The sequence below is a fragment of the Carettochelys insculpta genome, chromosome 1, assembly GCF_033958435.1.
Source record: "Carettochelys insculpta isolate YL-2023 chromosome 1, ASM3395843v1, whole genome shotgun sequence".
In the NCBI taxonomy this organism is placed as follows: domain Eukaryota; kingdom Metazoa; phylum Chordata; order Testudines; family Carettochelyidae; genus Carettochelys; species Carettochelys insculpta.
This window is the reverse complement of record NC_134137.1, coordinates 90,493,975-90,519,802: the sequence shown is the minus strand read 5'-3', so window position 1 is coordinate 90,519,802 and position 25,828 is coordinate 90,493,975. Positions and strand designations below refer to the sequence as shown.

Here is a 25,828-nt window from a genome sequence, read left to right as displayed (position 1 = left end):
CTGCATGACTTTTTTACTGAAGTTCAAGAAATCATTCTATATTCAGCGCCACAAATTCACTAAGGCTTTGTTTACTGAAGTAAAATGTCATCTTTTCACCACAAAAAAAAAAAAACAAAACAAAACAAAAAAACAAACCCCAACAGTTACTCATCTCTTGTAACTGTTATTCAAGATGTGTTGTTCATGTCTATTCCAAGTTAGGTGCTCATGCATGTACACAACAGCCAGAAGATTTTTTTTGCCCTAGTTGGTAGCTGTAGGGTTGGTCCAGGTGCCCCTTGGAGTGGCTCCTTCACAACGCTCAACACAGGGCCCTGCCACCCTGCCCGATGCTTTCAGTTCCTTCGTTACAGCTACTCCAACAGAATGGATGGAGGGAGGGTACTGGAATGGACATGAACACCACATCTTGCAGATCAGTTATGAGAGGTAACTTTTCTCATTTTCGAATGATTGTTCACGTGCATTCCAAGTTAGGAGCGTTTCAAGCTAATGATTGGAGGTCGGATTGGAAATCTGGACCCACTGATGCACTGCCATACCAAAGGCCTCATTGCCCCTTGCCTACCATGTGATTGCACAGCATACTGCAAAAGTGCAGCTAGATGACCAGATCACAGCTTGGCAAAGACCACAGAGGACGACTGTGCCTTGATAGAGGAGGAGTCACCCCGGCTAGGTTATAACACAACTTAATGCACTCCACAATTCAGGAAGAGATCCTCCGGGAGATGACAGGCTGACCATGCACTCTGTTCACAAGAGTGATAAACACCTGAGGTGTTTGTCTAAAGGGTTTAGCTCTACGTAGAATGCAAATGCTCTTCATACATCCAATGTTTGTGGGGTTTGTACCCTAGCATTAGCATGTCACTTAGAATAAAAGACCAATAGGGATACGTCCTGACTGACATGGAACTAAAAAGACTACCTTACGCAGAAAAGCTGGGTGCAGTCTTAACCCTTCTTTGTCTTCAAGAAAAGTTGAGTAAGAAGACTCCACCGTAAGGGCCCTAAATTTAGATAACTTTGTGGCCAAAATAATGGCCACAAGGAATACTACTACATATGACAGATAAAGGAGAGAATAGAAAGCCATTGGTTCAAACAGGGGACCTGTAAGTTTGGTCAATAGCAAGTTAAGGTCCCACCCAAGTATCTACTGTCTAATCTGGGAGAAAAGCCTGTCCAGGCCTCTGAGAAATCCTGAGTTAAGGGATTAGCAAATACTGAGCAGCCCATATCCCCCTGGTGAAAAGTTGATGCAACAAGCAGACAGACCCAAACAGATGCCAGGGAAAGACACTGCTGATTGAGGTGGCACAGGTAGTCCAGCATTATTGGGATTGAGGCCCTGAGCACAGGTACACCCCACTGTCTGCCCATATTAAGAACCAGTTTCACGTGGCCGCTTATGTTGCTCTTGTAGTTTACCTTTTTGTTCATGAGGACCTGCCTAACTGAGTCAGAGCAAGAAATCTTCACAGTACTCAACCACAGAGTTTCCATGCTGCTAGATGGAAGGAGCTGAGGCTGGGGTATCAAAGCCCATCTTCCGGCTGTGACAGGAGATCCGACAACAGAGGAAACAGAACTGGATCCCGGGAGAACATGTCTATTCAGATGTGTACTAATGCCACCTGACCCATTCGGGAGCTATGAGGATGACAGAGGCCTGATCTGACCTGATTTTTGAGGAGGGCCTTGTGAATTAGTGGAACTGGAGGGAAGGCATCCAGACAGCCCTCTCCTGCCCCCTCCTGGGGCGGGGGGTGGAGAGGAAGCTCAACATGACTGCTAGGAAGCCTGGGCTGTGGTTCTGGAATAAACAGATCTTGTCATACTTGTGGTTCAAGTACATAGCAAATAGGTCTATCGAAGGATAACCCCAAGACTAGAAAACTGAATGTCGAACATCCAACCAGGCTGACCGGAACAACCACTCATAATTCCTGAAGGGCTTGCTGAAAGAGTCTGCTATGGAATTCTGAATTTGTGGGAGATAAAGAGCTTGCAGGCGAATGGAATGCTTTATGCAAAATTCCCACAGCCTTAGGGCTTCCCGGCATTGGGAAGAGGAACCCCCTTCCCCCGCTTCATACCTAACACTTCACAGTAAAAGCTGACATCCTAGACAATCCTGAGTGTGCCTGCAAGCTTCAAAATAAAGCATCAAAGAAAAGCAAAAGCTTTACTAACACGATGATCTCAGGTGGCACAATCTAGAGCTCTAAAACCCAACAAGCACCCAACAAGTGTTAGGTTTGAGTGTGCCGATAAATCCAAGTGCCTCTCACGTTACAGCCCGTGCCCTTTGTTGAGGTGGGAATGGGCAGAATGGAGCATACTGCTGCAAGAATCCCTTGGGCAAGACAGACAACAGATCACAGACAGGACAATCCTCATCAGGAAGAGCCCAAAAGAAGAGGAGATAATGGTGACAGATTCTGGGTGGGAGGGAAATCCAGGTTCACCTCCAAAATTTGATCAGAGCACATCTCTAGCACAATGACTGTCAACCAGTTGTCAAGTTAAGTAAAACAGTTAATTTTCTACATTCTTAAATAAGTCAAATACATGGAGATGCTTATCTGATAATGATCCACAAAATGCTTCAGAGCTTTTACATACCTGAGATCACTAACAATTTTTTGTTCTAATAGTTTAAATGTCCCATCTCAATCTGATTTTGATAAGAGACATGATGTATACATTATTTCCATCTGCCTTGCCTACATATAGGATTATAACTGTCAGAATACTTTCATACATACAGTTTCCTCCCCCACTCATCAGCCCTAATTTTATATAATTTTAGTTCATGCACATTACAGGGAAAATTAACATACGGTAACAAACAAGCAAGATTCTTATTGACAATTTTAATCGGGAGCAAAATATAAGCTTACAATTTTACAAATGACTATTGAGGAAGGCATGATCAAAAATACTCCCAATACTGTTCTAACTTTTGATTTGTATTTTCCATGACATTAAAACATATTTTGAAGTGTGTAAGAATAACATTATATGATTTGTAAATGAAACATCTGATTAACTCATCTGCATTTGACTTAAAAGGAGGGACAGAAGCATTCATTTTCTTTAGTAAGTTAAAGAAAGGACAGACAATTGGGAAAAATTAGTGGAAGTGGTCATCTTCATCTTCCACAATGCCTTATGATGGCCATTAAGTGCCAACAGGCATTTTTTACAATTCATGGTTAAACACACACACACACACACACGTGCAGAGAAAACCACTGTTTTGAAAATGTTCCTGTGCGTACAAAGAGCTGCAATTTTACCTTGGAAATTAGGAAATGGTAATTTGGAAGGGTACAGCAGTTCTAAGTGCTAAATGTGCCTGAAGACACACACTGGCCCCTAGACTCACCATTTAGGCATCTGCAGAGCTTTGAACATTTAGCACAACTGCTGCTGTAGCTAAAAAAGATCAACATTTTTAAAGTTACATTACACAAAACATTCAACATGCAAAGTTCTCAAATTCACATGCCAGTTTACTTTCTCAGCCTTTGACAGCACAAAATTTGGGATTTAGTTTTAAAAGTGTTAATGTTGCTTTATTTTATTTTCTGAAAAAAGAGAAAGGGGATCCGAACCTTCATTATTTAATCACTGTGCACAATGGTTTATTTACATAGAGGGATTAAAATATTTGGAGCAGCAAAAAGTATTTTTTTACAAATATTAAAATTCCATAATCTTTGTCTAGATCCATGAAAGCATCCTAAACTAAAATTTTTACTATCTTGACATGCCTAGCTCCATCAGATGAAAGGAAAGCTACACACTGAAATCAAGATTTTCCCTGTGGAATCTAAGGGCAGAAATTCAGATACACTGTTCTTATACTTTTAATTTATTTTGTAAAATCTGAGTTCTTATTATGAAAGCAGTATAAAGAGAAGACCACGCTATATTAAAGCGATCTTAAAATTTACATATTACATCGATAACCTTAAAAAAAAAATTCAAGTGGGCACTGATACTAATCTTAAATCGAGTGGTCATAACTGCATATCAAGTTCTCAACTGACCCCTGCTTATGTAAGCCACTTGGCAGCATAAAAGATTTTAGAATCATAAAAATGACAGATGAGAAATACCTTTCAGGCCAGTGGTCATACCTCCACTAATATAAGTTTGCTCTGTATAGAATATTATCTTGTTTTGTGTAATTTTGTTTTACATGTTTCGGTTTTTCCTCCACCCCTTCACGGTGTTTTCAGAGTGGTCTAATTTTTGGTCATGTGTTGACTTGAACTTAACACCCAATATTGCTTAAAATCTCTTTATAAAGATTGTTTTGAAAGCAGGTGGAAACTACTACAACACAATGCTGATTCAACAGCAGCAGTCTATAAAACAGGCCGCGCAAAGTGGGGGGTGCAACATTTTGCAGAAGAGGGAGCAGTACAATTGACACATACCCCCAATCCCCCTGCTAGCTCCCCAGCACTCTGCTTCCTTCCCCACAGCCTCCACCGCCACCCTCATCAAGGAAAAGTCCCCCTGCTGCTGAGCCAACTGCAATATTCAGAGGCCTTGAGTCAAGTGACGAGGCTTCACAGTATCAGCAAGGCCAGGGACGTGGTGGAGGCTGTGGCAGGAGCAACTACTGAACACATGCAGAGCTGGCTGTTGCCCATGCAGTCGCACCCGCTTCCTGAGCAGGCCCACCTTCCCTTCCTGTGGTTCTCCTACAGGTTGGGGGGACCCTGGCAAACTGCAGTGCCAAAAAGGGGCAGATGCACCAAAAAAGTTGCCCACCCCGCTATAAAGACAGTCTGCTTCCCAACTGTAAATTCTTGATATCTTTAGAGCTCTAAAAAAAAAGCTCTAATTCACTTACCCTTTTTATTGCATAATTTACATAGTGGATCAAGAAGCCTGAAAAGCTCACACACATTTTTGTAAGTGTTAGAGATCTTATGATATGGATTACAAAATTTATAAGCTATAAAACTGATTTGGTTATTAAGACCAGAACTAAAGGATGATAATTAAGGAAGTAAAATACATTAATGTGAATAAATATCACAAATACAATAGCATATCCTGCAAACAGGAAGGCGCTAATTTTCATAATCTTCAATTATAGTGTTATCTGTTACTACCACTATAATTTAGGCTCTACCATCAGCTCCATTATGAACGTTTTCCCACAGGCATATGACTGTCTAATGACTACAAATTGCCAGTCTACCCCGTGAAAAACCTAGAGTCAACCAAGAAAGCTAAGTTTTATGGAACCAGTTGGACAATTGGTGCAGTTCTGTGCAACACAAATGGTTTACAGAATCAATCTCTAGAAACTGAATTCATAATCTCCTGGAAAAAAAGGATGGACTTTAATATTAGCATAATTTAAATATAGATTCTCAAATGGCACATTTAGCTATTTTCAACAGTCATAAGGTTTCAATGGTTGGAAGATATTTTTGAAGTGATAAGGGCAACTCAAGGTTTACCAGCAGTAAAATTCAGAGCAGTGTCCAAACTAGTCAGAACTGTGCCATACCTCTGGTGGACTGAGGAATATTTCATCAAACAGACTCCTAGACTCCCTAAACTGGCCGTGCTAAGCATGTAAAACAAAAGACAAGACACAAGAACTAAAATAGCGTTGAGAGAAATCCATTCATTACAAACAAGCCATTTAACTATTTTGTATATACCGTTTCCACATAAATGACCTTTTAAATATTAGTTTAGAAATTAAAAATGAAAATGTATACTAAAAAACAGCAAAAAGCAATTAAAATTTTTCAAAAGGAATGAATTAATGAGAAACCTAGAGATAGTGTAGAAAAGCACATACAGTAAATGCTTTCATATCCAGCAGCCTGCCGGATAGTCAAATGTTCTGGATAATAGAGAGGTATACCTAGCAATATACAACACTAAAGAAAAACAAGATTAGATATTAAGACACAAACAAAAATGTATGCCGAGTACTTTATCAACAGTAATAATGTACACTATAAGCTTATACTTCATTTATTGTATTTATGTCTATTTACTTTCACTATACTGTACATCCCCCACGATATGCATGATGTGGACTTGTGCTTAACTTGCATTAACACAACTTAAGTGCAAGCCAAAATCCTGGGTTTCGCAGGGGCTGACAGGAGTGCAGCTCCTGCACCAACTCCCTGCTCCAGCTCCCTCAGCAAGGGCAGTTGGAAAAGTAGTGCCTGGCTCCTGGAGTGGCGGGGGGCTGGGAACCAAGAAGCAGCCTGGCTCCTCTGGGCTTGTGGGACCTGGGAAACTGACCAATGCACCAGCACTGGTCAGTTTCCTGGCTCTCATCAGCAGAGAGGAGCTGGGACCCAGGCTAGCCGCCTGGTTCCCAACCCCCCACAGCCTGCGCAAAATTTGAGTTATGCAAGAGTGTGCAGGAGTGCAACCCTCACGTAACTCGGCGGTCTACTGTACTTATGTAAATTGTAGTTATATTTTCCATATGGTTAAATGGCAACTATTTGGGAGTTCCAGATAATGTAATGCCAAATATGAAAGAGTTCACTGCTCATCAATATTATATAAAAGCTTATTACAGAAAAAACAATGTTGCAGAGTCAAGCACTCAAAAGTTAGGAAATAATGCAATTAAAGTTGCCAGTGCAACATTATTGCCTTTATCATTCCAGAGAGTCAAATATACCTTGGTCTTCTCTTCCTCCTGTTTCAATTTGGCAGTTTTCTTCTTTGTGAGCAATAAAAAGCAACATGTATCTGACTCACAGGGATGGTATTATCCCAGAAATTGGAATGGTTAAATCACTGAATCCCCCCCAGTCGCCAACTTGCTGGAATGTACTAGCAGTAGAATCAAATCTACCACAGAATGTGTTTTCTGAAGTGTTTAGAGAACAGCTGTAGTTCAAAGAAATCATCCATAGTTCTATAAAAATTTATATCTTCAGAATGCCTTGCAAGTAACTAAATTTTAAGATATTTAGCATCAAAAAGATATCACCCAGAACAATTAAAAAAAAAAAATTGGCATATGGGTCTAAGCTCTTTTCAGCACTCCAGTAGAGTAAAATAACTTATGAAAAAACAGCCTTAAAAAACAGATTCCCAGAAAGATTTTTACACAGATGATATTTCAACTTACTCTCTGTGCAGCTTCTGCTGCGGCAGCTGCCATTGCTGCAGCTTTGGCTTTCTCTGCTTCGTCATAAGTAGGAAGAGAGGTAGCGACACTATAAGGAGGTGGTACAGGGTAGAATTCATTAGGCGTTTCTGTTAACAACAAAAAATGAAATTCATGTTTGGATCCCCGAAAAACAGCAATCTTAAAGAGAGTACAATAAAGTAAAACCAGGGCCACTGACATTTAAAATGTACAGTCATTAATTTCAGTTTCTTTGTTCTACAGCAACTTGGCCTGTAAGTGTTTAAAGTTTTTTTTTTTTTTTAATTTTTTTTTTTTTTAATTTTTTACCCTACAGGCAAAAGTGAATCATAAATTTACAGAAGCCTAATGCTGCTGCTCAAAAATAATTAAATTAAAGTTTGACCTAAATACTGAACGAGGGCAAAGAGTTTTGGAACTAAGATTACATTTTGCTGAAAATGGGTGGTTGATTGTGATCACTCAACTCATATGCAAGTTATTTTACCTGATGGTAGAATAAAGGCACAAAGACACATCTTAAAAGAAGAGTCTCATGATCCTAACATTAATAACATGAACTGAGGCCTATACTGGCCAGGTCACACCTCATCAACTGCAGCTGGTCTACACAGGCAAGACAACTGCTTGTCTACTGAAATATTTCAATTTTGATATTACATTTTACAATGTAATACTTTGCACAGAATCATAAAACTGGAAAGCACCACATGAGGTCATCAAATCCAGCTCCCTGCACTCATGGCAGGACCAAGCACCATCTAAGATCATCCCCAACAGCTTTGTGTCTAACTTGCTCTTTAAAAAGAAATAACCAGTTATGGAGATTCTGCAACCTCCTTAAGTAATTTATTCCAGTGCTTAACCACCCTGATAATGACAAAATTTTCTTCCTAATGTTCAACCTCAACCTCCATTGATGCCTCCTGTCCTATCCTGAGAGATTAAGACTTTCTAACAACCTTTTAGATACCTGAAAGCCTGTTACTGTGTCCCCTCCTAGTGCTCTCTTTTCCAGACTAAATAAAACAAATTCTTTACATCTTCCCTCACAGGTCATATTTTCTAGATCAATCATTTTTGTTAATCTTTTCCGGACTTTCTTCAATATGGCCACTTCCTTCCTGAAATGTGGAGCCCAGAATTGGACACAGTGCTCAAGTAGAAGCTTAATCAGGTAAGACTAGGGAAGAAGAATGGATTTCTTGTCTCCTGATTACAACACTCCTCTAAAACATCCCAGAAAGATGTATGCTTCCTCCCAGCATCCCCAGAGAGTATTACACTGTTGACTCATATTTAATTTGTGGTCCACTCTGACCCCTAGATACCTTTCTGCAGTGCTCATTCCTAGGCAGTCTTTTCCCATTTTTTATCTGTGAAACTGATTATTCCTTCCTAACTGGAGTGCTTTGCATTTGTTCTTAATTAATTTCATGCTATTTATTTCAGACCATTTTGAATTACAATCCCATGGCTCAAAGCATTTGGTATCCCAGCTTGAGATCATCTACTATTAATCTAAATCACTGAAGATGATTTTGAAGAGTACTTGTCCCAAAACTGATCCCTGTGGAAACCAATCCATTAAGTTCTTACACGTTAACTGTGAGCCACTGATAAGTGGTTGAATAACTGCTCCCAAAGAGTAGTTAGCACTCACCCTTTAGTAGCTCCATCTAAATTGTATATACCTAGTTTATTAATGAGAAGGTAAGGCAAGATTGTATCAAACACCTTATTAAAATCTAGATACTCCCCATCTGCCACTCCCACTTACTCACAAGGCTATCAGGTTGATCTGACACTATGTATTCCTTAGAAATCCATGTTACTTTTTATCTTATCTTCTAGATGTTTGCAAACAGATTCCTTAACTATTTGCTCCATACTCAAAAAAGCTCATCACCAAATAAATCGTTTTGTTAGTCTTTCAAATGCTACATTTCTGCTGTTTTGTTTTGCTCCATACTCGTACACTAACATCAAAGTGACATTTTACTCTAGGACATGTAATTTATGTACCTCAGGGTACAAAAATATTAAACACTAAGCTTTTTAATGGTTAACCGGTAAGTCTCACCCTAAACGGATGAGGCTTACCAGTTAGAGCAGGCGTGTCCAACCCACGACCCGTGGGCCACATGCGGCCCTGGACAGCTAGTAATGCTGCCCCACAAGATCGTAAACTTTTAACATTATTATGTGATTTATATACATTAACTATATTATATATTTTATATGCGGCCCAAGACAATTCCTCTTCACTCAATGCGGACCAGGCAAGCCAAAAGGTTGGACACCCATGAGTTAAAGTTAACCGATGGAGGCAGCCTGGGAGTGCTGCCAGTAGAGGCACTCCAGCCCAGCCAGAGCAGCCTCTACCTGGAGAGGGGTGAAAGGGGAACACACACATGAAAAGGGTAATTCCAGCCTAGCTGAACTGGTGCACCACCCCCACCTGACCCCTCCTTTTAACTGGGACGCTAATTCAAGGGGATTTTAGATCCCTAATTAGAGTCCAGTACTTAGCTTTCCTTTACACCCCAGCATCAGCATGTAACACGATTCTGCAGCTAAGTAATGCCTGTAGGGGTGCTTTTCTTGCAAATAGTTCATATATGTGTAGACATTTATTCATGATATTCATTTGGAAAATGTTTCAAGAATCAGAGACAATGCATACCTCAGCAGAATTTGGAGCAAGAGCAAAGAGATGACTGAAGGTAAAAATAGACAAATTCAAAGAACTAAAAGGCTATCTTCAGTTAATAATATGCTACATGCACAGAGTGCCGTAATTTGGCGCAGTGAGCAGGATTTCAGAAAGTTGCCTGGGTTTTGGTTTGACACGAACACCACACACAAGAAAAACATACAATCAGTAAGTCATGTTTAAGAAGACAACAATAAGCATAAAAAATTTTATATGATGGCATCATACTACCCCAACCAAATCCACAGCTGATTCAGGGTAGCTGTACTTCTCCAAACAGTACTATTACTTAGGGCTGACACTTGAAGACTCACCAGGTATTGCCTGGGGCAGGCAGGAGGGTGGGCAGAGACATGCACCCTGCCTTCTGGCTTCTCCCTGGGGCATTTGCTGCCCCTCTGTGGTCATGCATGACTAAAACTGCCCCTGCTATCATTCCCCTCCCTTTTCAGTTTGATATGAAACAAACACATTCCATACACATACCTATTATCCTGGCACAACCAACCCCGAGCTTGCTTTAGGTTAGAGGAGAGAGTTACAGCCCAAATTTATTGGCCCTACTTCTTACTGTTGCAGGGGCATTCTTGAACAGTAGAACTCCCAGATGGACAGACAGTCAGATGCACATTTATAAAAATACATACTAAGATATACTGAAGACATAATACCTGAGGTTGCAGCTGCTTCTAAAGCAATGCTACAATAAGGTGGAGGAGAAACATCTGCTTCAGACACAGCTGATGGTTGAGAATTTTGCGTAGTCTCTGTAGAGGTGGATGGCTGCTCAGACGTCGACTCTGGAGTATCATCTTCATTGTGAAGCTTTAAAAAAATACCCATACAGAAATTTCAGAACACAGAAAGTTTTTACATGAGAGTTAAATGGTGACATTAACTTTTTCAAACATGACCACGGAATAGATATTTACCTTTATTATTTAAGTTACTGCAATCACTTAATCTTCTGCTAATAAATGCAGGAACTACACCATCACATCCAACAGTTAAGATTTCTCTGACAAGAGACTCTTATAATGTGCTTCCAAGAGCACCTTTAAGCAATTACTTCAAAAGTACCTGAGATGTTCAGTACAATTCCATTCTGTTTTAAAAACGTCTCTGCTATGCAATTGATTTCTGATGCTTGAAATAGGTTTCACTGAAGTCATTAAAATACAACATAATTTTTAAGACTTACTTAAGATCCTAAACCATTAAAGGAATCATGGTATGCATGTATAGAACAAAATAAACCAGTTTAAAACAAAATAGGTTAAGAACTCCTACCCTTCCATTGTATTAATCCAAAAATCATGTAAACAGAGTATGAGGATTTGCTTCAAGCCCAAGAGAGAAAACAGAAGACCACTAGCCAACACCTACAGTCCTCAGCTAAAACCTCTACAGCGCATCATCAGGGATTTACAACCCATCCTGGACAATGATTCCCTACTTTCACAGGCCTTGGGAGGCAGACCAGTCCTTGCCCACAGACAACGTGCCAACCTGAAGCAAATCCTGACCAGCAACTATACACCAGACCACAGTCACTCTAACTCAGGGACCCATCCATGCAACAAACCTCGTTGCCAGCTCTGCCCACATATCTACACCAGCAACACCATTACAGGATCTAACCAGATCAGCCACACCACCGTGGGTTCATTCAGCTGCACATCTACCAATATAATTTATGCCATCATGTACTAGCAATGCCCCTCTGCTATATACATCGGACAAACTGGACAGTCTTTACGTAAAAGAATAAACACACACAAATCAGATATCAGAAATGGAAATATACAAAAACCCATAGGAGAGCACTTCAATCTCCCAGGCCACACAGTAGCAGACTTAAAAGTAGCTATGCTACAGCAAAGAAATTTCAGGACCAGACTCCAAAGAGAAATTTCTGAGCTACAATTCATCTGCATATTTGATGCCCTCCGCTCAGGCTTAAACAAAGACTGAGAATGGCTGGCTAAATACAGAAGCAGCTTCCCCTCCCTTGGTGTTCACACCTCCAGATCAACTGCTGGTAGTAAGCCTCACCCTTGCTGACTGAGCTAACCTTGTTATCCCCACCCTTACTCTGGCTTATTTATATCTGGCCCTGCAGATTTCCAAGACCAGCATCTGATGAAGTGAGTCTGCGCTCACGAAAGCTCATGCTCAAAACTTTTCTGTTAGTCTATAAGGTGCCACAGGATCCTTCGTTGCTATTATCTTCTTTATGGTGTCTTGGATATTGAATCTATGCATATTCTGTTTAGTGCTCCTCAACTCAAATTCTGAGACGGTCACTATTATTATACCCCTAACTTACCACTAATAATCTTTCCCACAAATGTTTACAGTCACCAGTTATAGCACTGCAGGGAGTTTTTTTCCTTGAACTTTTTGCTTTAGAAATATTGCACAGTGAAGTATACCAAATAAACATGATCTACAGGAGATGATTTGGATAGGCAAATATAATTATTTAAGGGGGGTAATTGAGCAAAACCTTAATTTGGCCATGATGCTGCCCTACCATCTCATTATTTGAGCCATAACAAATGTCCTCTAAAAATGAAAATCTAATCTAACAAATTCAACAGGAAACAGAACAATCTATGCTAAGCAGAAAGTACTGGTATTAGGAGGGCTAAGAGTTTTGAAGAGCAAAAAGTTTGAAAAAGACAAAAGGTTATGAAAAAAATATATAAAATCAAAAGCAAAAAGCACACAAAGACTGGTGGTTTCTTTGGATCACCAGAATTAAGGAAGATAAAGACATGACAGAAAGATAAGTTATGTCTTTACATCAGCCTTCAACATACCTATGCCTCAATTTACAAGCTTTTGATTTATGAATTTTTGCTACAATAAATTTATACCTATTTTTCAATCTATAAACAAACATTTTCACTACAAAGAACCACGCTTTGTCTGAGCATCTGCTTCGCAAGTATTAAATGCAGAGGAATGCAGCAGATCGCAGTGCGGGGCTGACTCATTTCCCTCATTCGCCCAACTCTTCCCAGTTGGTTCATGTGCTTTGTTGTGTTCGTATTGTTGGCAGGGGAAACATTGTTATATTTTGTTCTCATAGAAACATTGTTTTGTATATGAATGCTTACTGATGTTCCCATGAGGTTCAATATTGTATTTAGCATTGTTAGTGAATCCTCCTTAATTTTCTCATGAAATTCAGCATTGTTTTGTTACTGAAATCCTGTTCATGTTCTATACGACTGAATAACTCTACCTCCCTGTAACTTACATTCTGTTAATAATCTATTGGTACTTTACCTCCTGATTAATAGGGAATTACCAGAGCGGAATGTCATATGAGCAGTAGAAATTCAGTTTGAGCTGGAGGAATGGATAAAGGGAGTATGAGAAACTCTCCCCTGGTTTGTTGGGAGGGGTGGTGAACAAAAGAGGAGAGAGGTATAAGTATTGCTCGCTGCTTGTTGCAAGGTGTGCAGGCTTTGAGGAGAGATCCCCCTGCACCTTACTCGGCGTGCCAAATAAAGATTCTTCTTCCACTCTCGGTGTGTTATTGGGCCAGCGTTGCACACCAGGCACGAACTGCCACTGTGCCACCTTAAGAAGGAGGCAACAGTTTTGGCGTCCCTGGGTGGGCACTCTAAATTAAAGCCTTGCCCGGCTCGCCTCTTGGCGAGGGTGGCGGGAGACGGTGTCGGAATTCCAGCGCGCACACCGGTAACTTTACCAGGGGAACTCAGTGTCCGGATTCCGCAGCCCCTGCCGGGGACGACACAACAGTGCAACGCAGCAACGTGGAAGAGAGAGAGAGGAAACAGAGGGTGGAGCAGCGAAAGCCGGACCTCTGGACAGGTAAGACCCAGTCCCTTTTTGTGGTGATATTAAGGTCTGGGGCACAGGTTATGGGTCAGGGTCAAAGTACCCATAGGGATGGTCAGGGTTGGAATACCCCTAAGAACAACACCCCTTTGGCTTGTGTTTTGAAACACTGGAAAATTATAGGGGGGGGGACCCTATGACGAAATCTAAATTAAGGAGACTGTGCACAGTAGAGTGGCCACAATATATCTTAGAGGGACAAGAGCGGTGGCCACCAGAGGGATCCCTAAATTATAACACCACATTGCAGCTGCTTTTGTTTTTTACAACATACCGGTAAATGGGAAGAACATATGTATGGCCAATGGTTTGAATATCTTAGAAATAGACAAGACCTGCAGGAAATGTGTGGATCATCATGTGCAGTACAACCAGTTGTAAATAAGCCTAATGTAAACGGTCACCAGGACCCCCCTTTGGCTTCTACACCCACACCCCCTCCATACAGGGAAAGGGTTTCCCATGATTTGGGGATAGCCCCCTCAGTTGAACTGTATCTATTAGTGACTGAAACAGTGGTTGACAGACTGGGAGCTGCGGATCGGCAGGCTACTACTATGCAGGTGTATTCCCATGTGCCCTTTAATCCGATTGATTTGGCAACTTTTAAAGCCCAAGCCGGGGAGTTTTCCACGTATCCTAGCAGCTTTATTTCAATGTTCAGAGGGTGTTTAGCCAGTCACAAGCCTGATTGGAATGACTGTCAGGTCCTAATGAGAACCCTGTTGTCTGAAGTGGAGCGTAACCAGGTTGTAACAAAAGCCAGGGAGGAAGCAAGACAAAGGCATGAACTTGGCAGGAGCGAAAAAAAGCGATTTGTCGAATCCCCGAGCCCAGCAATAGGAAATAACTGCGTGCCTTTTTGGGAATGGCAGGATTTTGCGGATTATGGATACCTGATTTTGGGGTACTGGCTAAGCCTCTGTACGAGTGTGTTAAAGAAAGTAACAGAGACTTGTTCTGTTTTAAAAAAAAGAGGCTCAACATGCATTTAAAGCTTTAAAATTGAGTTTAATGGAAGCTCCAGCCCTAGGTCTACCAGATATTACTAAACCATTTCAGCTGTATGTGCATGAAAGGAAGGGAATCGCTCTTGGAATATTAGCTCACCAAAGGGGGGATGGGGATGTAACTAGAGGTAATGCCCGGGAGGACCGAGAGGCCAAACGGGTAGCGAACACAGAGGGTATTGCTCTTTTGCCTCTGACCCCCACCCTCCCAGATCCCCATGAAAAGCCAGAAAACTCTGCCCAAGAACAGCAGTTGGCTGAGCAGTTACAGCTGAACCAGCGAGAAGGATGGTATGTAAGTGAAAAAGGACAAGTGTTGCTTCCTGGACCCTTGATAAGGCCAACGGTTATGAGTTTTCATCAAGGAACGCATGCAGGTCAGGAGGCCCTGGTCCAATTATTAGAAAAGTACGTTATAGGAGATGGAATAAGAAATGAAGCCAGACGGGTGGTTAGAGACTGTATGGTATGTCAGAAAAATAATCCCCGAGCAGGAAGACCCGTGGTACCCTCCCCACTACCATCAGCCCCGGGACCAGGACTTGTGTGGCAAATTGACTTTACTGAACTACCTCGCGCCAGTGGATTTCAGTACCTCCTGGTACTTGTGGACTGTTTCACAGGATGGATAGAGGCATTTCCGTGCAGATATTGTACGGCCAGCACGGTTACCACTAAAATCTTAAAGGAGATAGTCCCCCGGTTCGGAGTACCAGAATGGATTGAATCAGACCGAGGAACCCATTTCACAGCTCAATGTGTGGAGAAAATAGCAGATGGACTCAAGATCCCATGGAAATACCACACTCCATATAGACCGCAAGCCAGTGGAGTGGTAGAAAGAGGGAATCAGACTTTGAAAAGACATTTGTCAAAGTTGTGCCAGGAAGCTCAGCTTAAGTGGCTAGAGGCCCTCCCCTTAGCCCTTTTGAGGACCCGAATATTGCCCAAAGGGAGGTTAGGACTAAGCCCATTTGAAATCTTGTATGGGCAACCATGGCCAATGAATGGGGTGCCTGGTACAGGTATAGAATGGGGGATAGGGGAGGGGTTTTTAAAGAAATATTTGCTGTCGCTGTCGTCTGTTATGTCTTCTATTCACAGGTTTGTTGCGACAACCAGCCCATTCCGTTGGACCAACCCCTTCACAATATTCAGCCAGGAGACAGCGTCTTGCTTCGGACGTGGAAAGAGAAGCCCCTTCAAAAGAAGTGGAAAGGACCCCACCTCGTTTTATTGACTACTAAGGCTGCTGCTAAACTACAAGGGGTCAAACCGTGGGTCCATTTCACTCGAGTAAAGGTCGAGCCTGCTGAGGAAAAGGAGTGGACTGTGAGCTGTGTTACGCCAGAAGCTGAAGAGGACTTAGGACTGAAATTATTGCTTAAGTATTAAAAGATAAGAAAATGAAAATGCTACCCATGAATCAGGTTTTGAGTAAGGAATATGAGAAGACTCAATATGGGACATCTTGAGTGTTCTCAAAGTGGGGAGATGTTGGCAGGGGAAACGTTGTTATATTTTGTTCTCATAGAAACATTGTTTTGTATATGAATGCTTACTGATGTTCCCATGAGGTTCAATATTGTATTTAGCATTGTTAGTGAATCCTCCTTAATTTTCTCATGAAATTCAGCATTGTTTTGTTACTGAAATCCTGTTCATGTTCTATACGACTGAATAACTCTACCTCCCTGTAACTTACATTCTGTTAATAATCTATTGGTACTTTACCTCCTGATTAATAGGGAATTACCAGAGCGGAATGTCATATGAGCAGTAGAAATTCAGTTTGAGCTGGAGGAATGGATAAAGGGAGTATGAGAAACTCTCCCCTGGTTTGTTGGGAGGGGTGGTGAACAAAGGAGGAGAGAGGTATAAGTATTGCTCGCTGCTTGTTGCAAGGTGTGCAGGCTTTGAGGAGAGATCCCCCTGCACCTTACTCAGCATGCCAAATAAAGATTCTTCTTCCACTCTCGGTGTATTATTGGGCCAGCGTTGCACACCGGGCACGAACTGCCACTGTGCCACCTTAAGAAGGAGGCAACAGTTTCATCTTCAAATATTTTTGTTACTTGTGAACATCATGGATCCTAGATGTGAAAAAGTTTCTTCAGGAGCAGTCACTAAGGCTAAGAATCAAGGAAAGCAGTATCTGTGGCTACCAAACTTGAAGTTATTAAAGAACTGAAGAGGGCCAGTAACCAAAAGACATAGTTGGCAATGAACTTGGCAGCATCAACAGTGCGTACAATCTTCTTGCAGAAAGAAAAGATTTTAAAAATGGCAGAAACATGTTGGTGGAGCTAAAAGTTGCACAGAACAACAAAAGCCAGTGAGGCAATAATGGGCAAACTTGAAAGACTTAATACATTGGATCAACGGCCAGAATGAACGCAACATGCCTTTGAGCTTCCTCATCATAAGGGACAAAGCCCTGTCTTTGAGGGCCTGAAGAAAAAAGCCGAGGAAGAGAAGCAAGTTGGGACCAACAAAGTAACGTTCAAAGAAAGTCATGGTTGGTTTGAGTACTTTAAAGTGCATTCACATCTTCATAGTCTGTGTTTTACAGGCGAAACAGCATCTGTTGATATTCAGGCTGCTAACATTTTCCCAGCTGCACTGGAACAAATAATTGAGGAAGGAGGATATTCTCCAAAACAAATCTTTAATGTTGATGAAAAGGGGCTTTTCTGGAAAAGAATGCCTTCCTCAAACCTTTATTTCAAGGGATAAAATAAAAGCAACAGGTTTCAGGGCCTTAAAGGATCGATTGACTTTACTTCTTGGTGGAAATTTGTAAAGAGGCATGAAATTGAAGCCTCTCCTTTTTTTTTTTTTTTACCATTCAGAAAATCCAAGGCTGCTTAAAAGCTTAAACAAGGCATCAGACCTGTGGTCTGCCATTCCAATAGAAAGGCATGAGTGACAAGGCAGGCTTTTGCTGATTATGAGACAAGCTACCTTTCATCATTTGTCTCTAAATATTGTGCTGAAAATAATCTGGATAATAAATGTCTGCTGATCCTCAGTAATGCTCCCAGTCACCCTATCAGTGTTGAAGACTATGGCAATAACTTTTGAATGGCGCCCCCAAATACCACTTCCATACTTCAGCCAATGGGATCAAAGTATCATTGATCTATTTAAGGCTTACTATCTGCAGCTGGCGATGAGGTATCTCATACCTGCATCAGACAGAGAAGACAAACTGACAATTAAGCAGTTCTGGAAGAACTACAATGTCAAGATGGCTATAGAAAATATCACAACTGCTTGGAATAAAATTACTCAAAGTATCATGAATGGTGTTTCGAAAAAGCTATTGCTGAAATATGTTTATGATTTCCATGGTTTTGAGGATGAAGTAAAAGACATTTAAATTCTGTTGTGCAACTGGCAACTCAAGTAGGATCTAATGAGGTAGACACAGATGATGGTCAAGACCTGTTCTCTGTGTGACAGTAACAACTGACTAATGAAGAATTAATTCAGCTGGATGCAGGAAGGTTATCAGAAAAGGAGGAGGAGGAAGAAATGGATGAAACACAAAAACATGCTGGACAGAAATTTTCCCCTTTATTCTCACAAATTATGGAGCATGTAGCAGGCTGCCACCATGAGGGAAATGTGACTTTTGTTGAGGTCTAACCAAGTCAGGAGGCTCATGAATCTGACTTTTAAACAGCTGAATGTACATTCTACCCTTCCTCAGCCTGTAGTTCAACTACTCCTTACTGCATCCAGGTTGCCTGCATACGTTTCATGAGCCAAGGGAAGATGGGATAAGCTGGGTCTCCCAGAATCACTATTGGCATCTACATATCTCCAAAGGTTATTTTTGGTCTAAGAAGGAAGTTCCATCTTGTAGCTTTCTGAACAGACCAGTGCTCCTAAAGATGCGTGCCTTGTGCACTTTTCCCGACCATCTCACATCGATATCATATAGCCCTTGTGATCCACCAATGTCTGCAACATCATCAAGAATTACTCCTGGTGGTTTATGTACTCTGTGCCAAGATGGTTTGGTTCCAAGTTAGATGGAATGCATATCCCTATATCCCCACTGCAGTTAGGGAATCCCATCACCGCAAAAACATCCACCATGTCCTGCACATTCCTCCCAGTCAGCGTCCTTTATTGCAGAAGGGTGTTGATTTCCCTTGGCTACCTGGGTCATAGCAGCCCCCACTGCTTCAGAGCAGGGAAAAGCAATTTATAAAAGTTGCATGAAAGTGAACTTACGCATGTGGAAGTTTCGTAGCCACTGCTGACCATCCCATACCTGCAGAACAATGCCGTCCCACCAGCCTGAGCTTGCTTTACAGCACCAGAATCGGCATTTCACTATGTACACAGCATAACAGCTGCCCACTGCTCCCCTCCAGTGATTCACATACATGTATGCCTGTGTCCTCCTCAGCATCTTCATCACTGACAGATGGCAAGGCTCTGAACATACCACAGCATAATTCATGCGATACCACAACAGTTTGAAGTTGGATCAGGTTCATGTGAGCCTTGCAATGGCAGCTGCACAGATACCCAGTGACAAAAGGGTGTGAAAATACTTTGCCGTTGCTTTCCAGTGAGAGATGGAGGAGATAAGTGCTCTATGGGAGGCTGACAATACATACCCAGAATCATGCGGACTGTTTTTATCCCAGACACTGGGAGCTCAACCCACAATACAAAGGGGCAGCAGAAACTGAGGGATAGGTACCCAATAACACTGCTGAGGAAGTCAAAGCTGCCCACCATATTGGGGATGCACTCCACCCACTTCATATAACAGAGGGGACATGTCCCCTTAACTTTGCAAAACCAGGTGCTAAAAAAATGTTGATCTTAACAAACTTGACTTAAATCTCCTAGTGTAGATACATCCTGAGTCAACAGCTGCCCTCCCCGCTCCGGATCATTCACCGCAGGACCTCCTGCACTCTCTCTAAAGCATCTCAAGATACCATTGACAAAACACCAATTCCTCTGTTGGCTAGGTCACTACATTTGGCTAAACTGATGTTTAAATATTAAACATTTTCAAAAAATACATCAGGATACTTCTTTAAAAGTTTATGCCATTCCATTAAGAGAAGACAGATTTTGTTTATTTTGACCATCATAAAAGTGGATCGCTGCTAAGCAGTTGAGAGTATTGTGTGCTCACCAGGGTGTGTCAAGGAACATCTTCTAATTAAAAACAAACCAAAAAAAAAATCTTTGCCGTTAATTTTAAGTACAAGTTTTGAACACTGGCATATTTCTCTTCTCATATCCACAATTTTCTGCTAGTTAAAAGGCAGCAGATAATAGAATACTTTTCCTTTTTTCTTTTCTAATTTTAACTCCATTTGCCACTTCTAGCACAAATAAATTTGCTCAACAGCAGTTTTTAAAAAAATTAAAAAAAAACCCCATTCTGTGGCAGGTCACACATTTAATCAAGGTATCTTGCAACTATATAAAGCTTTATTGTTAAAGCACGGCATACTCCTTCAAGGGGAATCTAAACCTGCTGACACACTTTTTACATGAGTATATGATGTCTGATTTCCACTCCACCTTTCAAAACAGCTGCATGCTGAGGAGGCATCAGGGTCATGTCACATGAACTAAATAATAAAGGTTCAGAGACCTATGAAGATCACTGGAGAATGAATAGTACAGTCAAAAAATCACTTATTTCTATCACATTCTACTTTTACACACAAATTGTTTCTTCATAACTTAATTATAAATAATGAATTTGCACCTCAGGCAACTTAAAACTATCAGCCTTACTCAATTCCCCCACAGGTTGTTTTTCAAAGGCAGAATCTGTAATTCATTCAGTGCTTCTCAATCTTCTGAAATGAAAGGCACTAACTATCTAAAATTCACAGTAAGACTACAACCTTTGATCTCAGTTTACTTTTGATTGGCATATGTCTTTAAAAAGGACAAACACTGCATCTCCTCAACAGGGTCTCAACATTCACCAGGGTTCCATGTAGAGAACCCTCACAAATACTGAGTTTTGCGAATGCTGCTCCTGCCTGGAGCAAGTGGTGGCTACCGGTGCTCCCTGCCTGGGGCCCCAGGAGAAGCCGCTGCTTGCAAGTACTTGAATTCATGAACGATAGGCTCGCAAATGTTGAGACCCTACTGTAGTTTGCTCCCTAACTGAAGTGCTCATTTTCTATTTCAGATACATTTCCACAGCAACCAGACATGATGTCAAATGATCTAGGACTTCAAATAAAAACATTAAATACTTAAGATGGCATCTGCTTACTCCAGCAGAAATCTTCTGAGTGAGGGTGAAGAAAGAAAAGAAAATGACTGCAGGTGGTCTACTTCCCCCATTATATTTCTACATCTAAGTAATATAAAATGGACCTCTATATGGAATACTCTGGCTATACCTTGCATTTACCTTTAGAAGGTTGTGTGCATTTTGCATAAATCTCATTACTTGTGGAAGCTGAGTCTGCCTCTCCTCTCTTGTAATGCTGACTGATTGCTGAAAGAAGAATAATGCAGCTGAATAAGGATCTCATTTAAATATGTTGAATTGTCAGCTTGTTGAGAAAGTGATGAGTTTTGCTGATCACTTACATCATCTGACAGCCAAAAAAGGCAGAGTAATTACAGAATGAGATAACTAGATACACCCTGTTATACGTGGCAAAATTCATCCCTGCTATTACACTGGAAGTTACAAAGATGAATTTTGCCATTGACATTTATTGGCTTCTAGTCATTTAACATACTTTTACCATCTTCATAACTAAATCACAAAGCCATACAGGATGACTGTACAGCCATACACTGATCAATCCTTTCCTCAAGCTATCTGCTTCTAAGGTGATTTCAAAGGTTACTACTTTGCTGTCCTCATAATGCAACACTGTGTTTTACCATCTTAACTCATGTCAGAGTAGAGGCTTAAAACTGGATGATCCATCCATTTGTGTATTGGGGCCACAATTAGCTACTACATACAATTAAAAACAAGATATGGATAGAGAATATCCAGTTACGTAAGAAATTTATCTTAAGGGATACTGTGCTATATGAAGTGGAAAATGCCTTTAAGAAATTCTTTTTCAGGACAGCCATCACAAAACAGTTGGAGTCCTTTTGGGCTCTTTGTCTAGCAGACAAACATTTAATAAGATCTAATAGAAGTTGGACCTATATAAATAGAGACAAGAAGCAAGATGTACATTTTTAAAACAGTGAGGGTAATCATCCACATACATATTTATCACTTCTCCATCACTGACAAGTTTTGAATCAAGACCAAGACTCAATTTGTTTTTTTAAGAGAGCTGTTTTAGTTCAAATACAAAATAATTCAGAAGTTCTATGGCCTGTGTTACACAGGTTGTTAAAGAGACCATAATTATCCCTTATGGTCTTTAAAATCCATGAAGCTCCACAGCAACAGATACCCACATCAACCACACAAGCAATTATAAAAATTGGGCTCATATGTCCTGCCTCCTTCCTTGTGGACTCCAACAAGAATTTGAGTGGGACCTAGGGGACTACCTCCCACAAGCACCACTTCCTTTTATTAGGATACAGCGCACACAAGCCCTTGAACTTCACGGTCACTAGCACCATGATTACACCAAACACAAAAACTGGGAGAGAGCTTCTCAGCATTGGCAGACACACAAACTACTGTGATAAAAACAGCTGTGTGATCACAGGTTATTATGTAAGTACATACCCATGACATCAGGAAAGTTTGTACCCAGAGGGCTCACCTTAAGTGACACTTGTACTACTATGACCCCAATGATGTTTCAGCTTACTAGCTCAGGGTCGGCAACCTGAATCTCCGGAGCCACATGCAGCTCTTTCAAGAGTCACTTGAGGCTCCAAGCGCTGACTCCTCTGTGACTCTGAACGCTGGAATTAGGCTTACCAAACATCCAGGTGACTTGGTCTAGCCAGGTTTTTACAAAACCAGAAAATGTCCAGGATTTTGCTCAGCTTCTGCAAACTTTCTGCAGCCCCAGAGTTTCCCCTCCCCTCGTGTTTGCCTTGACTCAAGTTACAGCTACTCCAGCTAGTTGCCAGGGAGCAAAGTCAGAAACAGAGCAGTCAGAACCGGACATGTACTACGAAATAGTAGGAGGGCTCCTACTTGTATGAGAAGCTGAGGAACTTCTTTTCTGCAGTTTACAGTTGTGCAGGGCCCTCCCTCCCCCAGAGACCCCGACTGCATGGTACCTTTCTCGTGCTCAACCACATTATGCAGCCAGCCCCCCCGACCCAATAAATGGACGTGCCTGCTGTTCAGTGCGGACCATACTGCCAGGCAGCACCAGGTCCTACCTTGCATGCTGTGAGGGCTCCAAAGGCATCTAAGATTTCAGGGCTTGCTGTAGCCAGGGGAAAGTCTCCCCCAGTGTCTAAGATTTTTGGGTGCTTGCAACCACCGGAAGGACTATTTCAACTGGCCCTCAAGCCACAGACTCCACACCCCTGCCCAAACAGATTTTCAGGGATTATGTCAACTGGCCCTTTATCCTCCAATCCACCCAACCGCCTCCATGGGATGAGAGGGTCCTGAACCCTAACAGTCAGTAAGGGCTGGCCCCCTCACCTAAGCACCTTGTTGAAATTTGGCAAGCCCCATCCCCTGTATTGGGCAATCCTGTGTAGCGTAGTGGGAAACCAAAAGCCTTTTTTGTAACCTCTTCTATCCTCTTCCTTCAAGCTTTGGCTCCCTTAACACAAGGAAGCATAGAACACGAACAGGAATGGACCTGGAGAGATCATTGAGTCCAGTTCCCTGCTCTCACAGCAAGACCAAGTACCATCTAGACAATCCACATTAGGTTTCTGTTTAACCTGCTCTTAAAAATCTCCAGTGATGGAGATCCCACAACCTCCCTGGGTAATTTTTTCCATTGTTTAGCCACCCAACAGTTAGGAAGTTTTTTCTAATGTCTAATCTCCATCTCCATCTCCATCTCCCTTGCTGCAGTTTAAGCCCATTGCTCCTTATCCTATCCTCAGAGGCCAAGGACAACAATTTTTCTCCCTCCTCCTTGTAACCCTCTTTGAGGTACTTGAAAACCGCTATCATGTCTCCTTTCAGTCTTCTCTTTTCTAAACTAAACAAGCCCAGTTCTTTCAGTCTTCCCTCATGGCTCATGTTCTCCAGACCTTTAATCATTCTCGTTGCTCTTCTCTGGACCTTCTCCAATTTTTCCACATCTTTCTTGAAATGTGGCCCATAGAACTGGACACAGTACTGTAACTGAGGCCTAATCAGCACAGCATAGAGCAGAAGAATGACCGCTCTTGTCTTGCTCACAATACTCCTGGTTAAACCATCCCAGGGAAGAATGAATGAAGGGCCAGCTGAGAGAGAGAGATTGCTGAGTGATCCCAGTGCACAGAAGCTGTGTAATCAACTGGGAAGACAAAAACCCTGCCTTACATAATCTTTTTTCCCCAAAAAAACCTTTACTACTGTACTCCTTCAAGCTTTGTATTGTTCCTCTATCATTTTCAGGGATCACTTGTAATGGGAGTGGGGGGAAGGGAGGGAAATACAGTGGCTGGAGGACCAGCTGAGAAAACTCAGCCACCTGATGCATTTTTTGTAAAAATCTTTGATAATTCAGTTACAGCTACAGTTATAAAAACAATACAGTGACAAAAGCATGGGATTTCAGTTAATTTTGTGATCTTTGTTGATGCCCTGCTTTTCCTTCCTTCCTCCTGGAAAAATGGTCCTTTGCTTTGCACAGCAGGGAAAATGAGAGCAATGCCCACTATCACTTGTGGGAAATTTTTCCCCATGCTGCACCAGCAAATACCCAGAATGCTATGGGGCTGAGGGAACTGTGGGACAGGTTCCCACAATGTACTGCTGCAACAGTCAACGTTTAGCAACTGAGTGTGGCAGAGTAAGTCGACTTTGTGGGGAGCCTGTGGGGAAGCAAGGATACTCAGATTTGCATTTATAAAACCCAGCATTACTTAATCAATTTTAAATAAATTCAAATTTGTCTCCTAGTGTAGGCATAGCCCTAGGTCTATGACCACCACTGAAGGGCTTTCAGCTGCCCTTCATGCTCGGGACTGTAGGTACCAGCAACAAGGATGCTTCAAGAGCAAGTTTGCCATAGGGTGCTAATGGCAATCAACCAGATAAGTTTTGGTCCCTTCTCCCAACAGCTCTGTGAGACAGGAATTATTATTAAACTTATTTCACAGATGGGGCAACTAAGGCTGAGAAAGAGCCAGGCCTCACAAATGCTGCAAACCTGTGTGTGAAAAAACAGGTCTCAGCCAACTATTTTACTGCCAGGGTGCTTTGAAAGCCACTCTCAGTCTTGGGCTACGTCTACACGTGCCCCAAACTTCGAAATGGCCATCCAAATGGCCATTTCGAAGTTTACTAATGAAGCGCTGAAATGCATATTCAGCACTTCATTAGCACGCGGGCGGCAGCGGCGCTTCGAAATTGACGCGCCTTGCCGCTGCGCGGCGCGTCCAGACGGGGCTCCTTCTCGAAAGGACGCCACCTTCTTCGAAGTCCCCTTATTCCCATGAGCTCATGGGAATAAGGGGAGTTCAGAGTAGGCGGGGCCCTTTCGAAAAGGAGCCCCATCTGGACGCGCCGCGCAGCGGCAAAGCGCGTCAATTTCGAAGCGCCGCTGCCGCCCGCGTGCTAATGAAGTGCTGAATATGCATTTCAGCGCTTCATTAGTAAACTTCGAAATGGCCATTTGCATGGCCATTTCGAAGTTTGGGGCACGTGTAGACACGGCCTTGGTGTGCCATTTTTGGACTTCTGCTTAAGTTGAACCAATGAAATGGTAGAAGAATTATGCATCTCCAGGTGCCTCAGCTTCTGCTCTACCCACTAGGCAGGGGGCATAACACTTCATAATGGGGGCACGGAACAATCAGCCTCCCCAATGAGGCCTCTCTGCAGGCTCACCTCTTCACCCCTACCATTGCCAATGGAGCATGGCGCATAACTTGGAAACAGCCGCTCACTTCCAGGGCACTGGACAAGCTGAAGGAGGG

The 25,828-nt window shown here is 42.0% G+C and overlaps 1 protein-coding gene across 1 annotated transcript in view; it reads right to left on the bottom strand.

The window, feature by feature from the left end:
* The window catches only part of NDFIP2 (Nedd4 family interacting protein 2), a 72,946-nt gene that overhangs the window by 28,983 nt on the left and 18,135 nt on the right, over positions 1-25,828 (bottom strand). The window contains exons 2-3 of the mRNA XM_074989123.1: positions 10,565-10,718; positions 7,157-7,284 (exon numbers count right to left, since the gene is read on the bottom strand). Of these exons, the coding sequence (XP_074845224.1) occupies positions 7,157-7,284; positions 10,565-10,718 (282 nt within the window). The remainder of the gene's footprint in view (positions 1-7,156; positions 7,285-10,564; positions 10,719-25,828) is intronic.